The following is an 18,680-nucleotide window of genomic DNA, read 5'->3' on the forward strand; positions in this document are numbered from 1 at the left end:
TTAACTCGATCCAGAAGCTTGGTTCATTGATTTTCCCTCTGGAGGTTATCTGTTTAAAAGGTTGATGCTTGGGCTGGCTCATCAAACAGATATTAATGGTAAAGTCTAGTTGATAGTGATCGGACCATGGTATAGGTTTCCACTTAGGTGAGCCATTCAGGTTGGTGGGATAGGAAATAAGGAAATCTAGCATATGGCCTTGTTCATGGGTTGGACCTTCCCCAAACGTGGTAAGGTGTCATTTATCTTCAAGAACAATTTGAAGTTATGAACATTGGTATCCGCCTCATTCTTTAGATGTAAGTTTAGATCTCCCAGGGCAACTACTCTGGGAAATTGGGACTTGGTGGACGAAATGATCTCAGATATGATAGGTTTGGCCATGGACCAGGCTCCTGGCAGTCAGTAAATAGGTCAATCTCATTTGAGTTATCATGGAATTTACATAGCATGTATTCCAGTTCTGGGAACACTTCTGAACTTGACTAGGGATATGGAGGGCAAGGCCTTCACCCCTTTCTTGCCTAGTCTTGGGGAATGAAGAATGTCGTATCCGAGTGGGTATAGGTGGGGTAGTATCAGGCTCTTGATTTCTGTAAGCCATGTCGTGGTGATAAACAGGAAGCCCAGATCAGAAGATTCAAGAAATTCCTTTATTAATAAGGTCTTGTTCCCCACGGATGTTGCATTAACACAGATTGTTGCCACAGGTGTTGGGTGAGTTGTGTGTTCTGTGTAAGGAATGTTTTGCTAGGTTCAGGAAAGCTAGAGTTTTAGGCAGGTGTTGGGCGGGTCGTGTGTTCTGTGTAAGAGAAATGTTTTAAGTTCAGGAGAGCTCAAGTTTTAGGTTGAGGGTTGGGCTTGGTGATTTGCTTGTGGCCTGGCGCACACATGATACTCTGCTGATGGATGTTAAAATTCATTAGAGGGCATCTAATGGTGTGTTTCGGTTGTCTACGAGTTCTAGGTTTTCTGGGTATGTTGCAAACAACGGGAATTTGTCCAAAGCCTGTGCAATCAGGTAGGTTGCCCATCATGAAGCCCAGGAGGGCTGAGCACAGTATTAGAAGCCACTTCATGGTGAAAAGAGGAGAAACGAGCAGCAAAAAAGAATAAAAAACGTAAAAAGGGAAAAGAAAAAATAAACGGTACTACAGTAGCAAGGTGTTGGGGTATTTGATGAAGACTGTGCAGGGCTTAGAGGCTGTTCGATCACAAGTCACAGCAAGGTTGGTCTGAATGGGCTTCCAATCGAGATGCCTTTGCAGTGTTTCCTTCACTGGGCTGGAGGGCCCTGTAGTGTTCCTCAGTGTTGTCGTGTGTTTCTCTTTCAGAAGCGGATGTGTTGTCACTTTCCTTGGGATGTGGACAGTAGTTGTGCTTCCTGAAGCTGCTGCAGGGCTCGCCTTGTGCAGTGGGTAACACAGAAAGGAATAACATAAGGTGAACAAACTCCTAGACACTAACTTGGTCACTACAACGAACACAGACATCCCATCGGCAGATAAACTTGCTAAATATTTCAGTGAAAAAATTAGGTGTTTCTATAGCGCTGCGTATGCCTTGTAGCGCTATAGAAATGCTAAATAGTAGTAGTAGTAGTATAAACCTATGCAATAAGCTACCTCAGGACAACACTGATATCGAAAACTTCCTTAATGAGCTGAACCCAACCTTTGGAGAATACCCAGCTGATCGAACCTGGACAAACTTCACTCTCCTTACCGTCAACAGTTACCCAGGCAATTAGCAGGTTCTCCAACACACACTGTAAACTAGATACCTGTCCCAACTACCTAATGACATCCACCCCTGACCGCTTCATAGCAGACCTCACATCCCACCTAAACTCAGTGCTTTTTTTTGTAGAAAAAAAGGTGCCGGTACTCATTATGGGCGGGGTCACCACATATGGCTCCACCCCTATGATAGCCACACCCACATTAACCACACCCCCTATACCAGCCATGGCGCATATAAACAGACATCATTGAAAATATTATAGTACTATAGGAGAAAAAAATAACGTGATTTTTTTTCATTATAAATAATCTCTATAAGCTCTTAGCTCCAGTATACCCAGTGCAAAATAAAACAGCCAATGTAAATTCTCAAATTGGACATATTACAAACACTAAAATGAAAATAAAATGATTTTTTTCTACCTTTGTTGTCTGGTGACTGTTTTTCTTTCCATATTGGTCCCAGTCTGTGATTCTGCTTTCCTTTGTTTTCGCTTAACTCTTCTGTGCCATTTGTCATTTTTGTCTCCTTTTTCTTTGCCTTCTTCAATATTTTTCAGGCTCTCTCTCTGTCCAGATTTAATTCATTCTTACTATATCTATTCTTTAATTTCCTTCATCTACCTGTGGCTTTTCATCTTTTCCTCGCCCTTGTTCTCCCCATGCCCCTTCCTCTTATTCTCCAGTCTTTCTCTATTCCCCTTTTCCATCCAGCAGCTCTGCTTTCTCTCCCCATCCTTCCAGTGTCTCCCCTATTTCTTTCTGCATTTTTCCATCCAGCGTCTTCCCTCTCTCTCTCCCCATCCTTCCATCTGTTTTTCCTCTCTCTCTCCCCATCCTTCCATCTGTTTTTCCCCCTCTCTCTCCCCATCCTTCCATCTGTTTTTTTCCCTCTCTCTCCCCAATCCTCCCCCCCCCCCCCCCGCGACACTCCTGGTGAGTCCTGCACTTAGTTTTTTTTTTTTTTAAGACTCAGAACGTGCGAACGATGCAGCCGGCAGCGATTGAAAGAGGCTGTCTGGGCTGGCGTCTGCGTCGGAGCTTCCCTCACCCTCTGCGAGCCCCGCCTTCGTTGTTACAACTTCCTGTTTTGCGGGACTCGCAGAGGGTGAGGGAAGCTCCGACGCAGACGCCAGCCCAGACAGCCTCTTTCAATCGCTGCCGGCTGCATCGTTCGCGCGTTCTGAGTCTTAAAAAAAAAAAAAGTGCAGGACTCACCCGGAGTGTCGCGGGGGGGAGGGGGGCAAAAAAAGGTGCCGGTACGCCGTACCGTTGCGTACCGGCACAAAAAAAGCACTGCCTAAACTACATGCTTCAGCAAGGCCTCTTCCCGAAGGAAAATGGCAATATCCTACTCACCCCTATACCAAAAGGTTACCAAGAAAAAGATAAATGAAATCATTAACGACCGTCCAGTAGCATCTATCCCGCTGGTAGTCAAATTGATGGAAAGCATGGTAACCAAACAACTTACAGACTACGTAAATTCTCAATATTACACGAGTCCCAGTCATGATTTCGCCCCCGCCACAGCACGGAAACAGTACTACTCACTCTCCTAGCCAAATTCAAACAGGAGATAGCGATAGGAAACAATAGCCTCCTCCTTCAATTCAACAGGTCTAGTGCATTTGACATGGTAAACCATAATGTACTACTAAGATTACTAGATCACTTCGGGATTGGTGGAAATATACTTAGCTGGATCAAGGGTTTCCTAACCACAAGAACATATCAAGTAAAATCAAACTCAAACATATCACCATGGAAAGCTGACTGCGGAGTACCACAAGGATCACCGTTGTCGCCAACCCTCTTCAACCTAAAGATGACCCCACTAGTCAAGTCCTTAGCCAACCAAGGCCTTAACCCTTTCATCTATGCAGATGATGTCACAATATACATTCCTTACAAAACTAAACTGACAGAAATCACCAACAAAATCAAGCTCAGCCTGAACATCATGGACTCATGGGCAAATGCATTTCAACTAAAACTCAGTAAAGAAAAAACACATTGTCTCATCCTCTCATCCCAGCGCAGACAACCCCACATGCATGAACACCCCAGATTAAACCCTCCCTATCTCAGACAGACTCAAAATCCTCGGCGTTGTAATGGACCGTAACTTAGCACTAGAGAGACAAGTGAAATCCACAACAAAGAAAATGTTCCGTTCCCGAGAGAACCATTCCGCAACCTGATACAATCAATGGTACTAAGCCACATAGACTACTGCAATGGAATTTATGTGGGATGCAAAGAACAAACCTTTTTTTGGAGCATTGTTCGTTTTTTAAAATTCGGTAATGGCTTTAACGATTTAGCTTTTTTTACGTTTGGTTGATGCATCTGGGCCTGAATCCCATGGAGTTAAAGGAAAATGAGTATTTCAGATAAGCCATACTTTCATCTCCAAGCTGCTTTTATCTGTGTTATCAGTTTTTGTTCTCTAGCCTTTTGATCATGCTGGTATTGCCTGAGTTTTTCAGACTTTTAGAGGGCTGAAACCATTTGAGGGACTCAGCTACCTCCTCATTTTTTTTTCAGATATTCATATGAATTTTACTTCAGATGAAAATGTTTCATTGTATTCTTATTACTAATTTGGCCTCTGAATCAGCTTTCAAAAGCAAAATATTTTATATGTACCAGCTTTCAACCTCCTTTCTGGCTGCTAACAGATAGTTGAGTGCTCTTACCCTAATAATTGGTGAGATTTAAAATCTTTATCAGAATTTTTTTTTTTTTTCGTTTTACTTCTGCACATGCACTCTTGGGGGAATTCTGTACAAAATTTTTGAAAATTCTGCATTATTTCCTTGCATTGTGTGTTGTACAGATTTTCTCCTTCCTTTGACCTGAAGTTTCCTCTTCCAGGCTGCAGCTTCCTTAGTTCTGTCTCTCACTAGGCTAATTGCAGTTTTCTATCTCTTTCTAACTCCCAGCAAGACCCATAATTCTGCCTGTCCCTAAAGTCTTCTCCTGCATGCAATACCCCAACCTCTCATTCTCCCTCCCCTCCCCCCACCCCTCAGGTACACACCCTGACCTCTTATTTCTCTTCTTCTACCCAGTTATCACTGTATCTCTCTGCCACCCATCCCCATGGTGCATACTCTGCTGTCTCTTCCCCCTCCTGTGTGGCAGTTCACGTGTATACATACTCTCTACCACAGGCCCTTTTTTTTATGCAATGAGACCTATTTACTAATAACACGTGAACTTCACCAGCATGTTCTAACAGTGTAATATGCTTTAGTAAATCCAGTCCTTGGCTTCCTAATTCTAAGCAAATTAATTGTTGGTCTAAATACTAAAATTACTAACATGAGCCACCACATAGTCGATGACCTAACCTGTATTACAACTCATTTTATTACTTAGAAACCTCGATGCAATGCCATATTGCATTCCTCTGTACCATGTATGCATGCACCTTGACGCAAAATCATTTGTATGCAATACCACAATGTATTCCTCTTTACTATGTATGTATATAACTAAATGTATTACCATTTGAAATTCTGTACCCGAAAATGGCGATCGCCATCAAGGCATAATGTAAGCCACATTGAGCCTGCAAATAGGTGGGAAAATGTGGGATACAAATGCTACAAATAAATAAAATAACCATCTAATATAATTTATACGTGTTATTTTACTGCAGTTCCCATTTTATGCAGTGGGTTCTGGTTACCAAAACATGTTAATGAGACTGCATATTAGTAACATCACATTATCATTAAAGTTCAAGCAGCTAAATGATTCACTGAGCAGTTTTAGAAAACCTGAAGTTTTTGTGGGGTTTTTTTTTGCTAATTATAACTTTTAAATTTAAATGTGGCATTTTTAACCCGCTTCTATCCAGTAAGTTGGAAGGTGGTTTACCTTTAAAAAAACACAAAAAAAAAAAACAAAAACCTTCTATCCAGTCAAGGTGGTTTACTGTTTTAAAAAAATAGTATTAGGCTCTGTTTAATGTAAATATTTATTCTCTCTCAAAATAGTTTCTTAATCTGTACTGTATTTAAGAAATGTATAAGTAAATGATTTTAACTGCATATTTTCTTTTTGTTGTTGTTAATATATATAGAGGCAGCTGGATCCTGGCCTCTTCAGTATTTTTTTCCTAAAAGGTCTGCAGGGGAAAACATGCTCAATGTTAAAAGCAACATGGACTTTGAGAATTCAAATACAACCGATGCAGATGAAATCCCAAAACTGAATGACCTGACAACTTCAAGCAGCACAGAACCTGTTGCAAAAAATACAGCATTTTTCCATGAAAAGAACAACTATCCTGATCATATCTTTCTGAATGCAGCACAGATTTTTCAGAATATTCGTGTGGAAAAACCGCCAGATAAAGTTGTAGTAAAATATGGAAATAGAAGTGGAAGTGGATTGACCTTGCCGAATTTCAAAGATGAAAAATGTCAGCGCTGGTCTTATGAGCTGGCTTTCAGTGCTCTAAAATGTGAGTATAAAGTACTTGAAGGTTAGTAATAAAATGTGAAACACATAATAAATCACCTTTCTAATGCATTTGCAGAGAATTGTTATAGAGTTTGGTACCACAAAACCGCAGCTAGAGGTCACAACAATCATTTTGAAGCTGAAGCCACAATGGGCAAGAGAAAGTGTGGATTGCTTCTGCACTTTGTACCATAGACCACTGGGGATTTTAAAGATAGGCTCAGGGGGGCCTGCAGGAAGTGGTGGGGTCTGTGAGGGACTTTGCTCTGGGGAAGGTATATCAGAATGGAGTGGGGGCCAGTGCTCTTTGGGAGGAGGGGGGGGTGGTAATAGGACTCTTCAGGCTGCCATGCAGAAGTTTTCTAGGCACTAGCCGATATTCAGTGTTGGTGACCAGATGCCTACTATATCTACCTCTTCATTTAGTGCTATATATACTCTTAAGTCTCTCATCTTATTTTTTAGGTTTCTAGCATTTTTATACAGAGGAATTAGTCACTATAGACATGGCACACATTTTTAAAGTTCTGAAATCATCCACTCCTGTTGGACATTCAACAGGAAAAAAAGCCCAGCAAGCCCCAGCACAACTTCTTTCCTTACCAATATCTCAAGCCAGCAGTCCTCTTTGCCTGGTTAGCTGTCTGGTGGAAGGAAGATAACCAGTGGGACACTGAGTTGCCTGGGTACATATTATATGCAATGATAGGGTGGATCAAATTGAAGTGTTGGGTTGATATCGCTAGAGGGAATGGAGTCTAACAATAGTATTGTAGAATCCTTATCAATAAAAATTCAATGTGTGAAAGGAAAGACAAGGGCTGTACTACTATCCGCCAGACTAGCATGAATAGACAGATGACCTGTTTTCAGAAATTAAGGAAGCTAGCAGACTTGACCACATTATAATAATGGGGGACTTCAATTACCTAACTAAATGTCAAAATGGAGAACTTGAGTAGACACAACTAGAAAATCCAAAACAAAATCTACTCGGATCTAAAACTGTTTATGCTAGGTGTTCTCTTGTTCATAGTTTACCCCCCAAAAACAAGTGGAGAAAGACCTTAGTGGAAGATTTTACAACCCGAGCTACAAAGCGTAATGGTTGGAAGTTTCTAATCATTTGTCATGGGGAAAAAACCTCCCCCCACTGAACAGGAGAATACTCAATTATATGTATGAAATCAGTCCATTTCTGTTCACTGCTCATGCTGTCCATTTAAATCATTGTAGAGTCATAAGTTGAAGTTTCTACTGTCTTTCAAAAAAAAAAAAAAAAAGTCTTCATGCAGCCTATATTTCATCCAAATCTCCTGACAGGGGCAAACTTGCTGTAGCTGATTTGTTGAACTCTTCTCATTCATAGGATGGCTTCCAAACGGCTACAAAACCACAAAAGTGTCAACTTAAAAAGCTCTCAATCGTTGGTGACGAATGACATCATTGTGTTTAAAGTCTAATGTCCCCCTTTTTTAAATAAAAGCTTTCCTCTCAGTGGCTATATTTGGATCAAAAGGCTTCACAGAATTTAAACACAAAATCCATTTTTGCTCCTTTTGCCGCAAAAATGCTGGATGTCTCCCTGATGCTTTGACACTGCCAACTGCTCTATAATACCAGGCAGTGTAAGGAAGCAAATGTATGCCTATATTCTATACAGTGGGGAACCAAGGGCTCGCACAATTTTTAATATTGATACAACGATGTTTAATTGACTTGTCTTCAGGAAATGTGATGCCTGCCCCAAATAATATAAATGGACAGGAGATCTGCAAGATCCAATATGGTGTAAACAAACTGCCTGTTATGACAGCCTGTGATAGTGAATCTACTGCTGTTATTTATTGAGAACATTTTATATTTCTTTATTTGTCCTTTTACCTGTATTGCACTTTCATTATTTATTTAGCCTTTTATATTTAGATAGATGTGATACATTGCTGCTGATATTTTTCTTCTTTGCCCTATGATGGGCACTTTGGGTAGTACTCTTGAGTTCTATTAAATACTGTGGGCCCTGTTTACTAAACCGCGCTGTAGTCACCCATAGTGGGTGTCTTAACATTAGCGTGACGCTAAAAATGCTAGTGCACCTTAGTAAACAGGGCCCTGTATTTCTTGTATATACAACTGGGCAACTAGACATTTTCTTTGTTTGAATAAACAAAAGACTAAGATTCTTTGGTTTGATGAAAATGTTCCAAATAGTTCTGTTTTGGCTTCGGGTGAAATTTTGAAGATTGAGGGTTTTTCTAGATTATTAGTCTGTTTGTCCTTCTTTGAAGGAGTAAACAAACATGTGGACAAAGGGGAGCCGGTTGATATTGTGTATCTGGATTTTCAAAAGGCGTTTGACAAGGTACCTCATGAAAGGCTACAGTGGAAATTGGAGGGTCATGGGATAGGAGGAAATGTCCTATTGTGGATTAAAAACTGGTTGAAGGATAGGAAACAGAGAGTAGGGTTAAATGGGCAGTATTCACAATGGAGAAGGGTAGTTAGTGGGGTTCCTCAGGGGTCTGTGCTAGGACCGCTGCTTTTTAATATATTTATAAATGATTTAGAGATGGGAGTAACTAGCGAGGTAATTAAATTTGCTGATGACACAAAGTTATTCAAAGTCATTGGCAATTAAAATTCAATGTGAAGAAATGCAAAGTGATGCACTTAGGGAGTAGAAATCCAAGAGAGGCGTATGTGTTAGGCGGTGAGAGTCTGCTAGGTACGGATGGGGAGAGGGATCTTGGGGTGATAGTATCTGAGGATCTGAAGGCGATGAAACAGTGTGACAAGGCGGTGGCCGTAGCTAGAAGGTTACTAGGCTGTATAGAGAGAGGTGTGACCAGCAGAAGAAAAGAGGTGTTGATGCCCCTGTACAAGTCGTTGGTGAGGCCCCACCTGGAGTATTGTGTTCAGTTTTGGAGGCCGTATCTTGCTAAGGATGTAAAAAGAATTGAAGCAGTGCAAAGAAAAGCTGCGAGGATGGTATGGGATTTGCGTTACAAGACGTATGAGGAGAGACTTGCGGACCTGAACATGTATACCCTGGAGGAAAGGAGGAACAGGGGTGATATGATACAGATGTTCAAATATTTGAAAGGTATTAATCCGCAAACAAACCTTTTCCGGAGATGGGAAGGTGGTAGAACGAGAGGGCATGAAATGAGATTGAAGGGGGGCAGACTCAAGAAGAATGTCAGGAAGTATTTTTTCAAGGAGAGGGTGGTGGATGCTTGGAATGCCCTCCCGCGGGAGGTGGTGGAGATGAAAACGGTAACGGAATTCAAACATGCGTGGGATAAACATAAAGGAATCCTGTGCAGAAGGAAGGGATCCTCAGGAGCTTAGCCTAGAATGGGTGGCAGAGCTGGTGGTTAGGAGGCGGGGCTAGTGCTGGGCAGACATACACGGTCTGTGCTGGGGCTGGTGGTTGGGAGACGGAACTAGTGCTGGGCAGACTTATACAGTCTGTGCTGCGGCTGGTGGTTGGGCGGCGGGGATAGTGCTGGGCAGACTTATATGGTCTGTGCCAGAGCCGGTGGTGGGAGGCAGGGATAGTGCTGGGCAGACTTATACGGTCTGTGCCAGAGCTGGTGGTGGGAGGTGGGACTAGTGCTGGGCAGACTTATACGGGTCTGTGCCAGAGCCGGTGGTGGGAGGCAGGGATAGTGCTGGGCAGACTTATACGGTCTGTGCCAGAGCCGGTGGTGGGAGGCGGGACTAGTGGTGGGCAGACTTATACGGTCTGTGCCGGGGCTGGTGGTTGGGCGGGCGGGGATAGTGCTGGGCAGACTTATACAGTCTGTGCCAGAGCCGGTGGTGGGAGGCAGGGATAGTGCTGGGCAGACTTATAGGGTCTTTGCCAGAGCTGGTGGTTGGGAGGCGGGGATAGGGCTGGCCAGACTTATACGGTCTGTGCACTGAAGAGGACAGTACAAATAAAAAAGTAGCACATATGAATCTATCTTCTTGGGCAGACTGGATGGACCGTGCAGGTCTTTTTCTGCCGTCATCTACTATGTTACTATGTTACTTATGTACTTATGATTTAGATTGCAAGCTCTTTTGAGCAGGGACTGTCTTTCTTCACGTTCAATTGTAAAGCGCTGCGTACGACTGGTAGCGCTATAGAAGTGATTTATAGTAGTAGTTTAGATTCTACCCTTTCATTTGAAAAGCAGTTGCTTTGAGTAAGATATTTTAAGTTCGGACAACTGCGGGCAACTAGATCTTCTTTTATGGAAAGAAGACATTAGAATCTTGACGCAGGCCATTCTTCCTCTGCTGGATTATTGTAATTCACTATACTACCAGATCAACTGTAAATTGAATAACTGCAGCTATTTAAAGAATACAGCAACCATATTAATAGTTGGCTTGGGTCGGTTTGCTAGTGTTTCACCCATTCTAAGGGAGTTATATTGGCTATCTATTGAACAGCATATTAGATTCAAAATAATATGTCTGATTTTCAAAGCGCTTTTTGGGGCAAATGCGGAAGGGTTGGTGAATTTGTTAGAGATCACTTCTAGGAGAAACCTTCTGAAGAGTTGGTGGATTTGTTAGAGATCCCTTCTAGGAGAAACCTTTATTACTGGACTTTAACATTAGGCTATCCTACAATGAAAAATATTAGATTAAAATCAGTAGAAAAATCATTTCATTTTTAGGGGGCACACCACTGGAATGCTTTACTGTGAATATGAAAACAGTCTTGAATGTTGTTCAGGAAAATGTTGGACTTACTGATATGAATGTTTGGCCCATATTAGTGAGTTATTTACTTTGTGAATTTTCTCATTGTTAGGACTCCTTTTATGAATCGTGTTAGGAATAATGGTCAGTATACAAGACCCTAATAGAATAGAATTATTGTAGAAGTGAAATAAAGCTTAACCCTTGTTTATTTGATTTTTTGATCATTTTTTTTAGTTTCATCTATTTGTTTTAGTATGATTCTAGCTTTCTGACTTGTGTTTTAGTGATTCTTCGTGGTTGGAACTCAGTGTTTTTTAGCATCAGCAGCAGATGAATCCAGGTACTTGTGGTTTGTGTCCATCTACCAGCAGGTGGGGAGAGAGCGCTGAATTGCACCGCTTTATGGGACGGAATTCTCCCTGGACTTGTCAGTATTCTCTATCTTCAGCAGTCTCTCACAAGCTCCTGGTCTCATCTGATTGTGGCTCCTGTTCTGGGTCTCTCAGTTCAGTAGAGTTTAGGGGTGTTTGAGTGGTGCTGGTCATCGGTCCCTCCTTCACCTTCTACCCTCTCCTGCCTTTTCCTCCCTCACAACCCCAAGAAGTGAGGACTGTTGGCTCTATGCTAGCCTTTTCGGAGGCTGTAGCTGTTTCCTGGAGAGGGTGAGACTGCTGCTTTGGGCATCTGGTTGACTTCCCAGGAGTGCTGGCGTCTCCATGCTCAGCACTGTGGTGAGTATTACCCTAAATTCTTATGGTTTTCAGTCCGCGTCCGTTCTGGACACTTCTGACTGGCTAGGGTAGGAGAAATTATTCTCCCGGCGCTGGGGTGCTTATTTTTCTGTTTGGACTTGCCATTTGTCTGAGCGGGAAACAAGCTGGGTTTCTTTTCAGCGACCTCTGGGACTTTTTCAGCCTGCCAACGCCATTTTTTCCTTCAGGGCATGTGTAGATGCTATTATGGCAGTTATTGGTCTCACTATAGTGAGCTTTCTCTTTGCCCTTTCTCATCTACATTGCTTGGGTGTGAAATAGGGGGTGTTGCCCTGCTGTAGTACTAGTTTGGCCGGGGGGGGGGGGGGGGGGGGGGTCTGCCTGTGATCTCAAAGGATGTTATTTTTTTCTGTGGAGGAATTATTCGTTTCCCTTCCGGGGAAGGCGTGGGATACTTTCTCTAGTGCTATAGACCAGCCTTGCCCTGCCTTCTTTCTGGTGCGCGGGCTGAGAGTCCCGATGTTGTGCAGCAGAGAGAGTTCGCTCCTGCTTGTTTTGGTGCTACTGGCCTGAGGGGTCTATTCAGGGGGTATGCTGATGCTGAAGTGTCAGTTCCCGAAGAGGGTTTCCTGTCGGGCTGTTACAGTTTATTTTCAGCTTCGCTGTATTTACTTCTGGTCCTATTCTGCTGTGGAGTGAGTTTTCGAGAGCCTCCAGTCCATCTCCCATTCCCTTGTCTTCCACTGCTTGGTATTTTAAACTTGAGGGACGCTCTGAGAGTGGAAGACTTCTTGTTGGGTGAGGTTCAGTTCTCCTGTGAGCATGGACTGCACTGACACTTTGCAGCTGTCCAGGGTGGCCTTCCTGATTTAGTGCTTTTATTTGTGTTGCTCTTTTTGTTTGCAACCAGAAGTAGTAACACTGGGCCTTCAAGATTAGGACAACAGGAGTACTTTATTAACAGGTGACCCGACATGGGCCGTGTTTTGGCATCAAATGATGCCTGCCTCAGGGGTCAAGATTCAACTCTGTAGTGTATAAATGCCTCAACATTTTAAAGTGTAGTTGTGGAAAATGTTTGCCACACCGCGAAGATTGGGCTCCTGTAACCATGACTCTCTTACTCAACACCCTCACTTATCACCCCTACCACTGCAATTTCCCCACCCCTAGCTGTCTGTTCGTCTGTCCAATTTAGATTGTAAGCTCTGTTGAGCAGGGACTGTCTTTTCATGTAAATTTGTACAGCGCTGCATAAGTCTAGTAGCGCTATAGAAATGTTTAATAGTAGTAGTAGTAGTAAAAGCCTTCTCATAATCACAAATAGCCCTGCGGGCTACCCAAATTCCTGGTTGCCAGTGGCATAGTAATACCGGAATGAGCGTCTGAGGATGTCTTTCCTGTCTATTGTTTCTTCTTTAATTTTTCTCCTTGCTGGGGTGACAGCACTGGTTGTGCTGTGTACGGTGTCTTTTGCGTGGGTTCATGTAGTAGTGAACTTGTGGGGTTGCCACCAGCTCTCTGATGCCTGAGGCATGTTTCCCCAGGCTCTCTGCTCTTCTCGGGGACTGGGGGATAGGGGAACCCTCTCTCCTGGCTTCCAGGGTGTTCTCTGGTTCTCTTCTTTTCATAGGAGTTTACTGTCCTGTCAAATTTGACTTTCATGTTGTAAAAAAAAAAAAAAAAAAAGTTTTCTCAGGCTGGGTTTTTTTCTCTTTAAGATGGTGTGGCAGTGCTTTTAGACACTCCACAGTTTTTCTGGTTGGTGGCTGATGTCGCTCTCTAGCTCACAGGTTATGAACTGGTCTCCTCGCTTTTTCTTGGGGGCATTTTTTGTTTTTGCTTCGCTGTGCTATGCAGCTTGCCTTGGCAAATAGTTCTTGGCATGGATGGATCAGCTCTCTCCATGCCATGATACTAATTGTGGGTTTTTCTCAGCAGTTTGTTGCAAGTCTGGCACCCTGTTGCTAGCATAGCTTGTCATGTTCTAGCTCTGGCACTGCTTTCTCAGTGGCAATGCCCCTTTGTCTTAGTATGTTTCAGTTTTCCTGCTGAATGTGACTAGTGGAGAGTGAGCACAGTGCTCCACAGGTTTCTAATTCTAGACCTTCTGCAGTGGGCCTACCATGAATGCATGGTTCTGCACAGCCATATACTGTTCACCAAATCGAAGATAATATTTCTCCCATCTCAGTGTAAACTCTGGGATTCTTTCCCAAAGAATGTAGTTTAAGCAATTTGCTTAGTGGGTTTTCATAAAGGTTTGGATTTCTTCCTAGCAGAAGTATCCATCAGTCATTATTGACTTAGGGAACATCCTCTGCTTATTTATAGGATAAGGGAAATGGGACTTAATATACCGCCTTTCTGTGGTTTTTGCAACTACATTCAAAGCAATTTACATAGTATATTCAGGTACTTATTTTGTACCAGGGGCAATGGAGGGTTAAGTGACTTGCCCAGAGTCACAAGGAGCTGCAGTGGGAATTGAACTCAGTTCCCCAGGATCAAACTCCACTGCACTAACCACTAGGCTACTCCTCCAAGTAATTTAAAATGTATTGTTCTATTTTGGGACCTTGCCAGGTGTTTGTACCATGGCTTTGCCACTGTTGGAAACAAGGTACTGTGCTAGAGGGACCTACAGTCGATTCCAGTATGGCAGTGCTTATGTTCTGGCCTGCTGGCTCTCAGCTACTCTGGCTAGCACCTTTTTGAAAACCTATGCCAGACGGTTCTAGTGCGCATGTCACTTCAGCCATCTCTTGCCTGTCTAGGCAAGATGATAGCTCTGGCTTAGGATTTGGGCACTTGATGGGCGTCTACATCATTTTTGAAGAGCTACCCTTTTGAAGGGCTCTTGTTTGGAGGAGATCTAGAAAGGTTGGTTACATAAGTATTGCCATACTGGGACAGACTGAAGGTCCATCAAGCCCAGCATCCTGTTTCCAACAGTAGCCAATCTCAGAGAGACAGCGGACAGGTCTCTGGATTATGTTACATCCTCAGTGTCGTTTTAGCCTTCGTGAACTCTAGTCCTCCTGGCCAAACTGGCTAATGGGGAGGATCCTCTCTTCAACAACATCTAGTTGCTTAGCATGCTGGCTGGCACATCTCGACTACTCCATTGAGTCTCCTCATGCCGTCTGTACTGTCTACTAGTGGGGGCTTGGTGCTCTCCTCGGATTTCTTTATAGTGGTGTGGCTACCAGGTTCCCTGAGTAGTGGCACTGCCTGTTGCAGTTACATGGGTCATAGTGTTCTTGCCCCATGTATCTTTCTAGGGTGCTCCCATTTACATTTTGTTCAGGCTAAGGGTAATGCCTTCTCCTGAGTTTCAACTTCAAGGAGTTCACAGCATCTTTAGGGTCTCCTTGTCATGTGGGTCATGTGGATATCTGGTATAATTACAGTCCAGCCAGAGAGAGTTCTGTCCTCCCTGGATCTGTAGGAAGTGGAGGTGGGGTTATTTCCCAGTTTTTCCTTTCGTAATTTTGTTCTGTGATTTCCGAATTCTTTTAAGGATGTGGATGGATAAGGGAGTCAAATTTACTCCCCAATGTTGGGCACAGAAATGTAAAGGTAGAGATGTCATATGGACTATCTTGTCTGTCCACTCATGCAAGTTCTTCTCCTTTCTCTCTGTTACAGATTCTGTGTCCGTGTTTTGAGCTTTCAGGTGGTGGTTCTTGCTCTTTGGGCTGATTGGCTCCTCTTTTTATCTAAGGAGTCTGCAAGTTTCACGCCAATTATCTCATCGTCTTTAGTCCTTTTGGATTGGGCTTCAGTTTCTCCAGGATTTGGTTGTTTCTATCAAGCTCTTGGGGTGTCTGGAGTGCTTTTTGGTCATAGACTTAGGTTGCGTTTCTGCTCCAGCCTTTGTCCCACCTCAGGTGCTACTTCCTTGTTCTTGTCCTAGACTTGAAGTATTTTTGGTTTCTGGACCAAACAGCCTCTGTTTAGCAATTCTTCCTTGAACCTGTGTAACGTCAGGCTACTGCAGTGCCTCCTTCTTGGCTGTTGGGAGTTATCGCCCTTGGAACTGCGAGCCATCCTCTGCCACTTCTACTGGATTCAGCGCAGCTTTCTTCTGACGATTCGGTCGTCCTTGCTTTCTGAAGACTGCTCTGTGCAGCTGTTGTAAAGTGGGGGAATGCCCCAGTTGGGGGGGGGGGGGCTCAGGAATTTTGATCCCTTGTTTGACTTGGTTCAGGTGTAGCTAGGCAAGTAGCATTACATATCTTCCTGTCCATTGCTTTAATACTCCTCTGCACGGCAGCTGCAGTTTTCTACAGTGGCTGATTGGCCTCCCATTTTGGGGCAAATCGATGTTTGAGGGGACTTTGCAAACTTGGTGTAGCTCTGAGTGAAGTACAACACAGTGTTTTTCTGAGGATGAGACAACCAAGCTCTCTGTTCAGGTTGGGTTCTCCCTAGTGCTATGGATTCTGCATGCTATCGTCTGGGACGGCTTGGTTTTTCAGGGCTCCTGATTTCAGTCCAACCAGATTTTTGGATCTTCTGCCTTCGTCAGGTCGAGATCTACCAGATTTCTCCTGAAGGAGGAAGTTGCTCTCAGTCCCATCTTTAGTCCTCAGGTGCTTTATGATTTCTTGTTCCCTTGTTTTCCAACTGGTAGGATGCTTTCTGGATGCTTTTCCCTTTTTGGAAGTTTCCTTTGCCTTTTGTAGGTCTGTTTCTTGTGCATGATCTATGAGTCCTCTAACTGGGAAGTCTACTTCTAAGCCACACTTCCTCACTAGATCAGGAAGGCTATTGCATCCACGTTTTGCTAGTGGGCATTCTACACCCAGCTGTCTTCCAGGCATCTTCTAACTGTGACATCATACCTTCCTGGGCGTATACTCGTATGTTCTCTCTGAAGTACAGATGTTGGGCAGTTGCGTGTTCTGCCAAGCTTTCCTTCTCCTGTCCCTTTCAGGTCTGGGTCTCCGCATGGGAGGATCAATGCTTTCCACAGGCTCAAGTTCCCACCCTATTTAAGAACTTCTTTGCTACATCCCTCAAGTACCTGGATTCATCTGCTGCTGACGCTAAGGAATGAAAAATTTGTTTCTTACCTGATAATTTTCTTTCCTTTGGTCGCAGCAGATGAATCCAGGGCCCCGTCCTATTTTTCCGGTAGTAATTCTTGGTGACTTCTATTCCTTCTCTCCATAGTCCTGCTTTGTTTAATTTGTAGGTGGTGTGTTGGATTTAGCCTTACCTGCTCACAGTTCTGGGTTGACCCTTTTCCCTGTGGGGAAGGAGAAATGTTATAATTCTGTTTCCTTCTGACTTGTTGTGAGAAATACTGACTGACCCATAAGGCAGTGCACTTCAGCACTCTCTATCTTCACCTGCTCGTAGATGGACACAGTCCACAAGTTCCTGGATTCATCTGCTGCGACTGAAGGAAAGAAAATTATCAGGTAAGAAACATTAATTTTTCGATTTCATTGGAATGGATGCGTTGGAACACATAGAGGGGCATTTTCGATATGACATACAAGTTCAATTGTAGGTGTTTTGTTGAAAATGTCTAAAATTGTTGTCTTGCACATAGCAAAGTACCTATTTTTTTGCTTCGAAAATTGCTATTTTCCAGGAGTTTTTGTGCTGAGTGCATATTTCTAGAGAAAAATGCATAAAAATAAGTCATAGGGATGGCTGTGTGGCACTATTTCTAGTAAATGAGCTATCCCAGCAGAGCAGAGGGGCAGCCTAGTGGTCAGTGCAGTGGACTTCACATAAAGGATCCAGGTACAAATAACACCCTTATTTTGTATTGTGAGCCTTCCAGGAATACCTAAAAACCAAAAATACTAGGACTAGGGGGCATGTGATGAAACCACAGTGTAGTAAATTTAAAACAAATTGGAGAAAATCTTTCTTCACCTAACGCGTAATTAAACTCTGGAATTCGTTGCCGGAGAACGTGGCGAAGGCGGTTAGCTTGGCAGAGTTTAAAAAGGGGTTAGACGGTTTCCTAAAGGACAAGTCCATCAACTGCTACTAAATGGACTTGGGGAAAAATCCACAATTACAGGAATAACATGTATAGAATGTTTGTACGTTTGGGAAGCTTACCAGGTGCCCTTGGCCTGGATTGGCCACTGTCGTGGACAGGATGCTGGGCTCGATGGACCCTTGGTCTTTTCCTAGTGTGGCATTACTTATGTACTGTAGCCTGTCTGCAGTAGTCTCCTATTTATAGGTACAGTTGGTATTTTGTGGGTTTTAGAAGGCTCAACATTTCCACAATAAGTGTACTAGTTAGAGTGGTATATGGACGTGGATCCCTTCCTCTACTGACCATTAGCCTACACTACTACTTATAATTTCTATAGCGCTATTACACGTACGCAGTGTTGTACACTGAACATGTAAGACAGTCCCTGCTTGACAGAGCTTACGATCTAATCAAGATGGACAAACTTGACAAATAAGGGAATTACTTAAGGTGGGAATTATAAAACAGATATAGGTACTGAACAAGTGAATAGGAGTTAGGAGTTAAAAGCAGCCTCAAAAAGGTGGAGTTTTAGCTTCGATTTGAAGATTGCCAGAGCTGGAGCTTGACTTACTGATTCAGGAAGTCTATTCCAGGCATATGATGCTTCAAGATTTAGAGTCTGTAATTCACAGTGGAGGAGAAGGATGCAGGTAAGAGTTAACCAATGAATGAAGTTCCCAGGGAGGAGTGTAGGGAGAGAGAAAAGTGGAGAGGTACTGAAGAGCTGCAGAGTGAGGGCACTTGTAAGTCAGTAAGAGGAGTTTGAATTGTATGCGGAAATAAATAGGGAGCCAATGAAGTGACTTCAGGAGAGGGCTAATATAAGCATAGCGACACTGGTGGAATATAAGTCGTGCAGCAGAGTTTTGAACAAATATAAGGATACAGATGGCTTGGTGGGAGACCTGTGTGAGAAGCAAGTTGGCAGTAGTCAAAGTGAGAGGTAATAAGAGTGTGGATAAGGGTTTTGGTATCGGTATTGTGTTCAGAAAGGAAGGCATGAATTTTGGTGGTGATAAAGAAACAGTT

The 18,680-nt window shown here is 43.2% G+C and overlaps 1 protein-coding gene across 1 annotated transcript in view; it reads left to right on the top strand.

The window, feature by feature from the left end:
• The window catches only part of NSUN7 (NOP2/Sun RNA methyltransferase family member 7), a 201,825-nt gene that overhangs the window by 13,830 nt on the left and 169,315 nt on the right, over positions 1-18,680 (top strand). The window contains exon 2 of the mRNA XM_030191328.1: positions 5,839-6,222. Within this exon, the coding sequence (XP_030047188.1) occupies positions 5,898-6,222 (325 nt within the window). The 5' untranslated portion in view covers positions 5,839-5,897. The remainder of the gene's footprint in view (positions 1-5,838; positions 6,223-18,680) is intronic.

This window comes from Microcaecilia unicolor, chromosome 2, assembly GCF_901765095.1.
Source record: "Microcaecilia unicolor chromosome 2, aMicUni1.1, whole genome shotgun sequence".
NCBI lineage: Eukaryota > Metazoa > Chordata > Amphibia > Gymnophiona > Siphonopidae > Microcaecilia > Microcaecilia unicolor.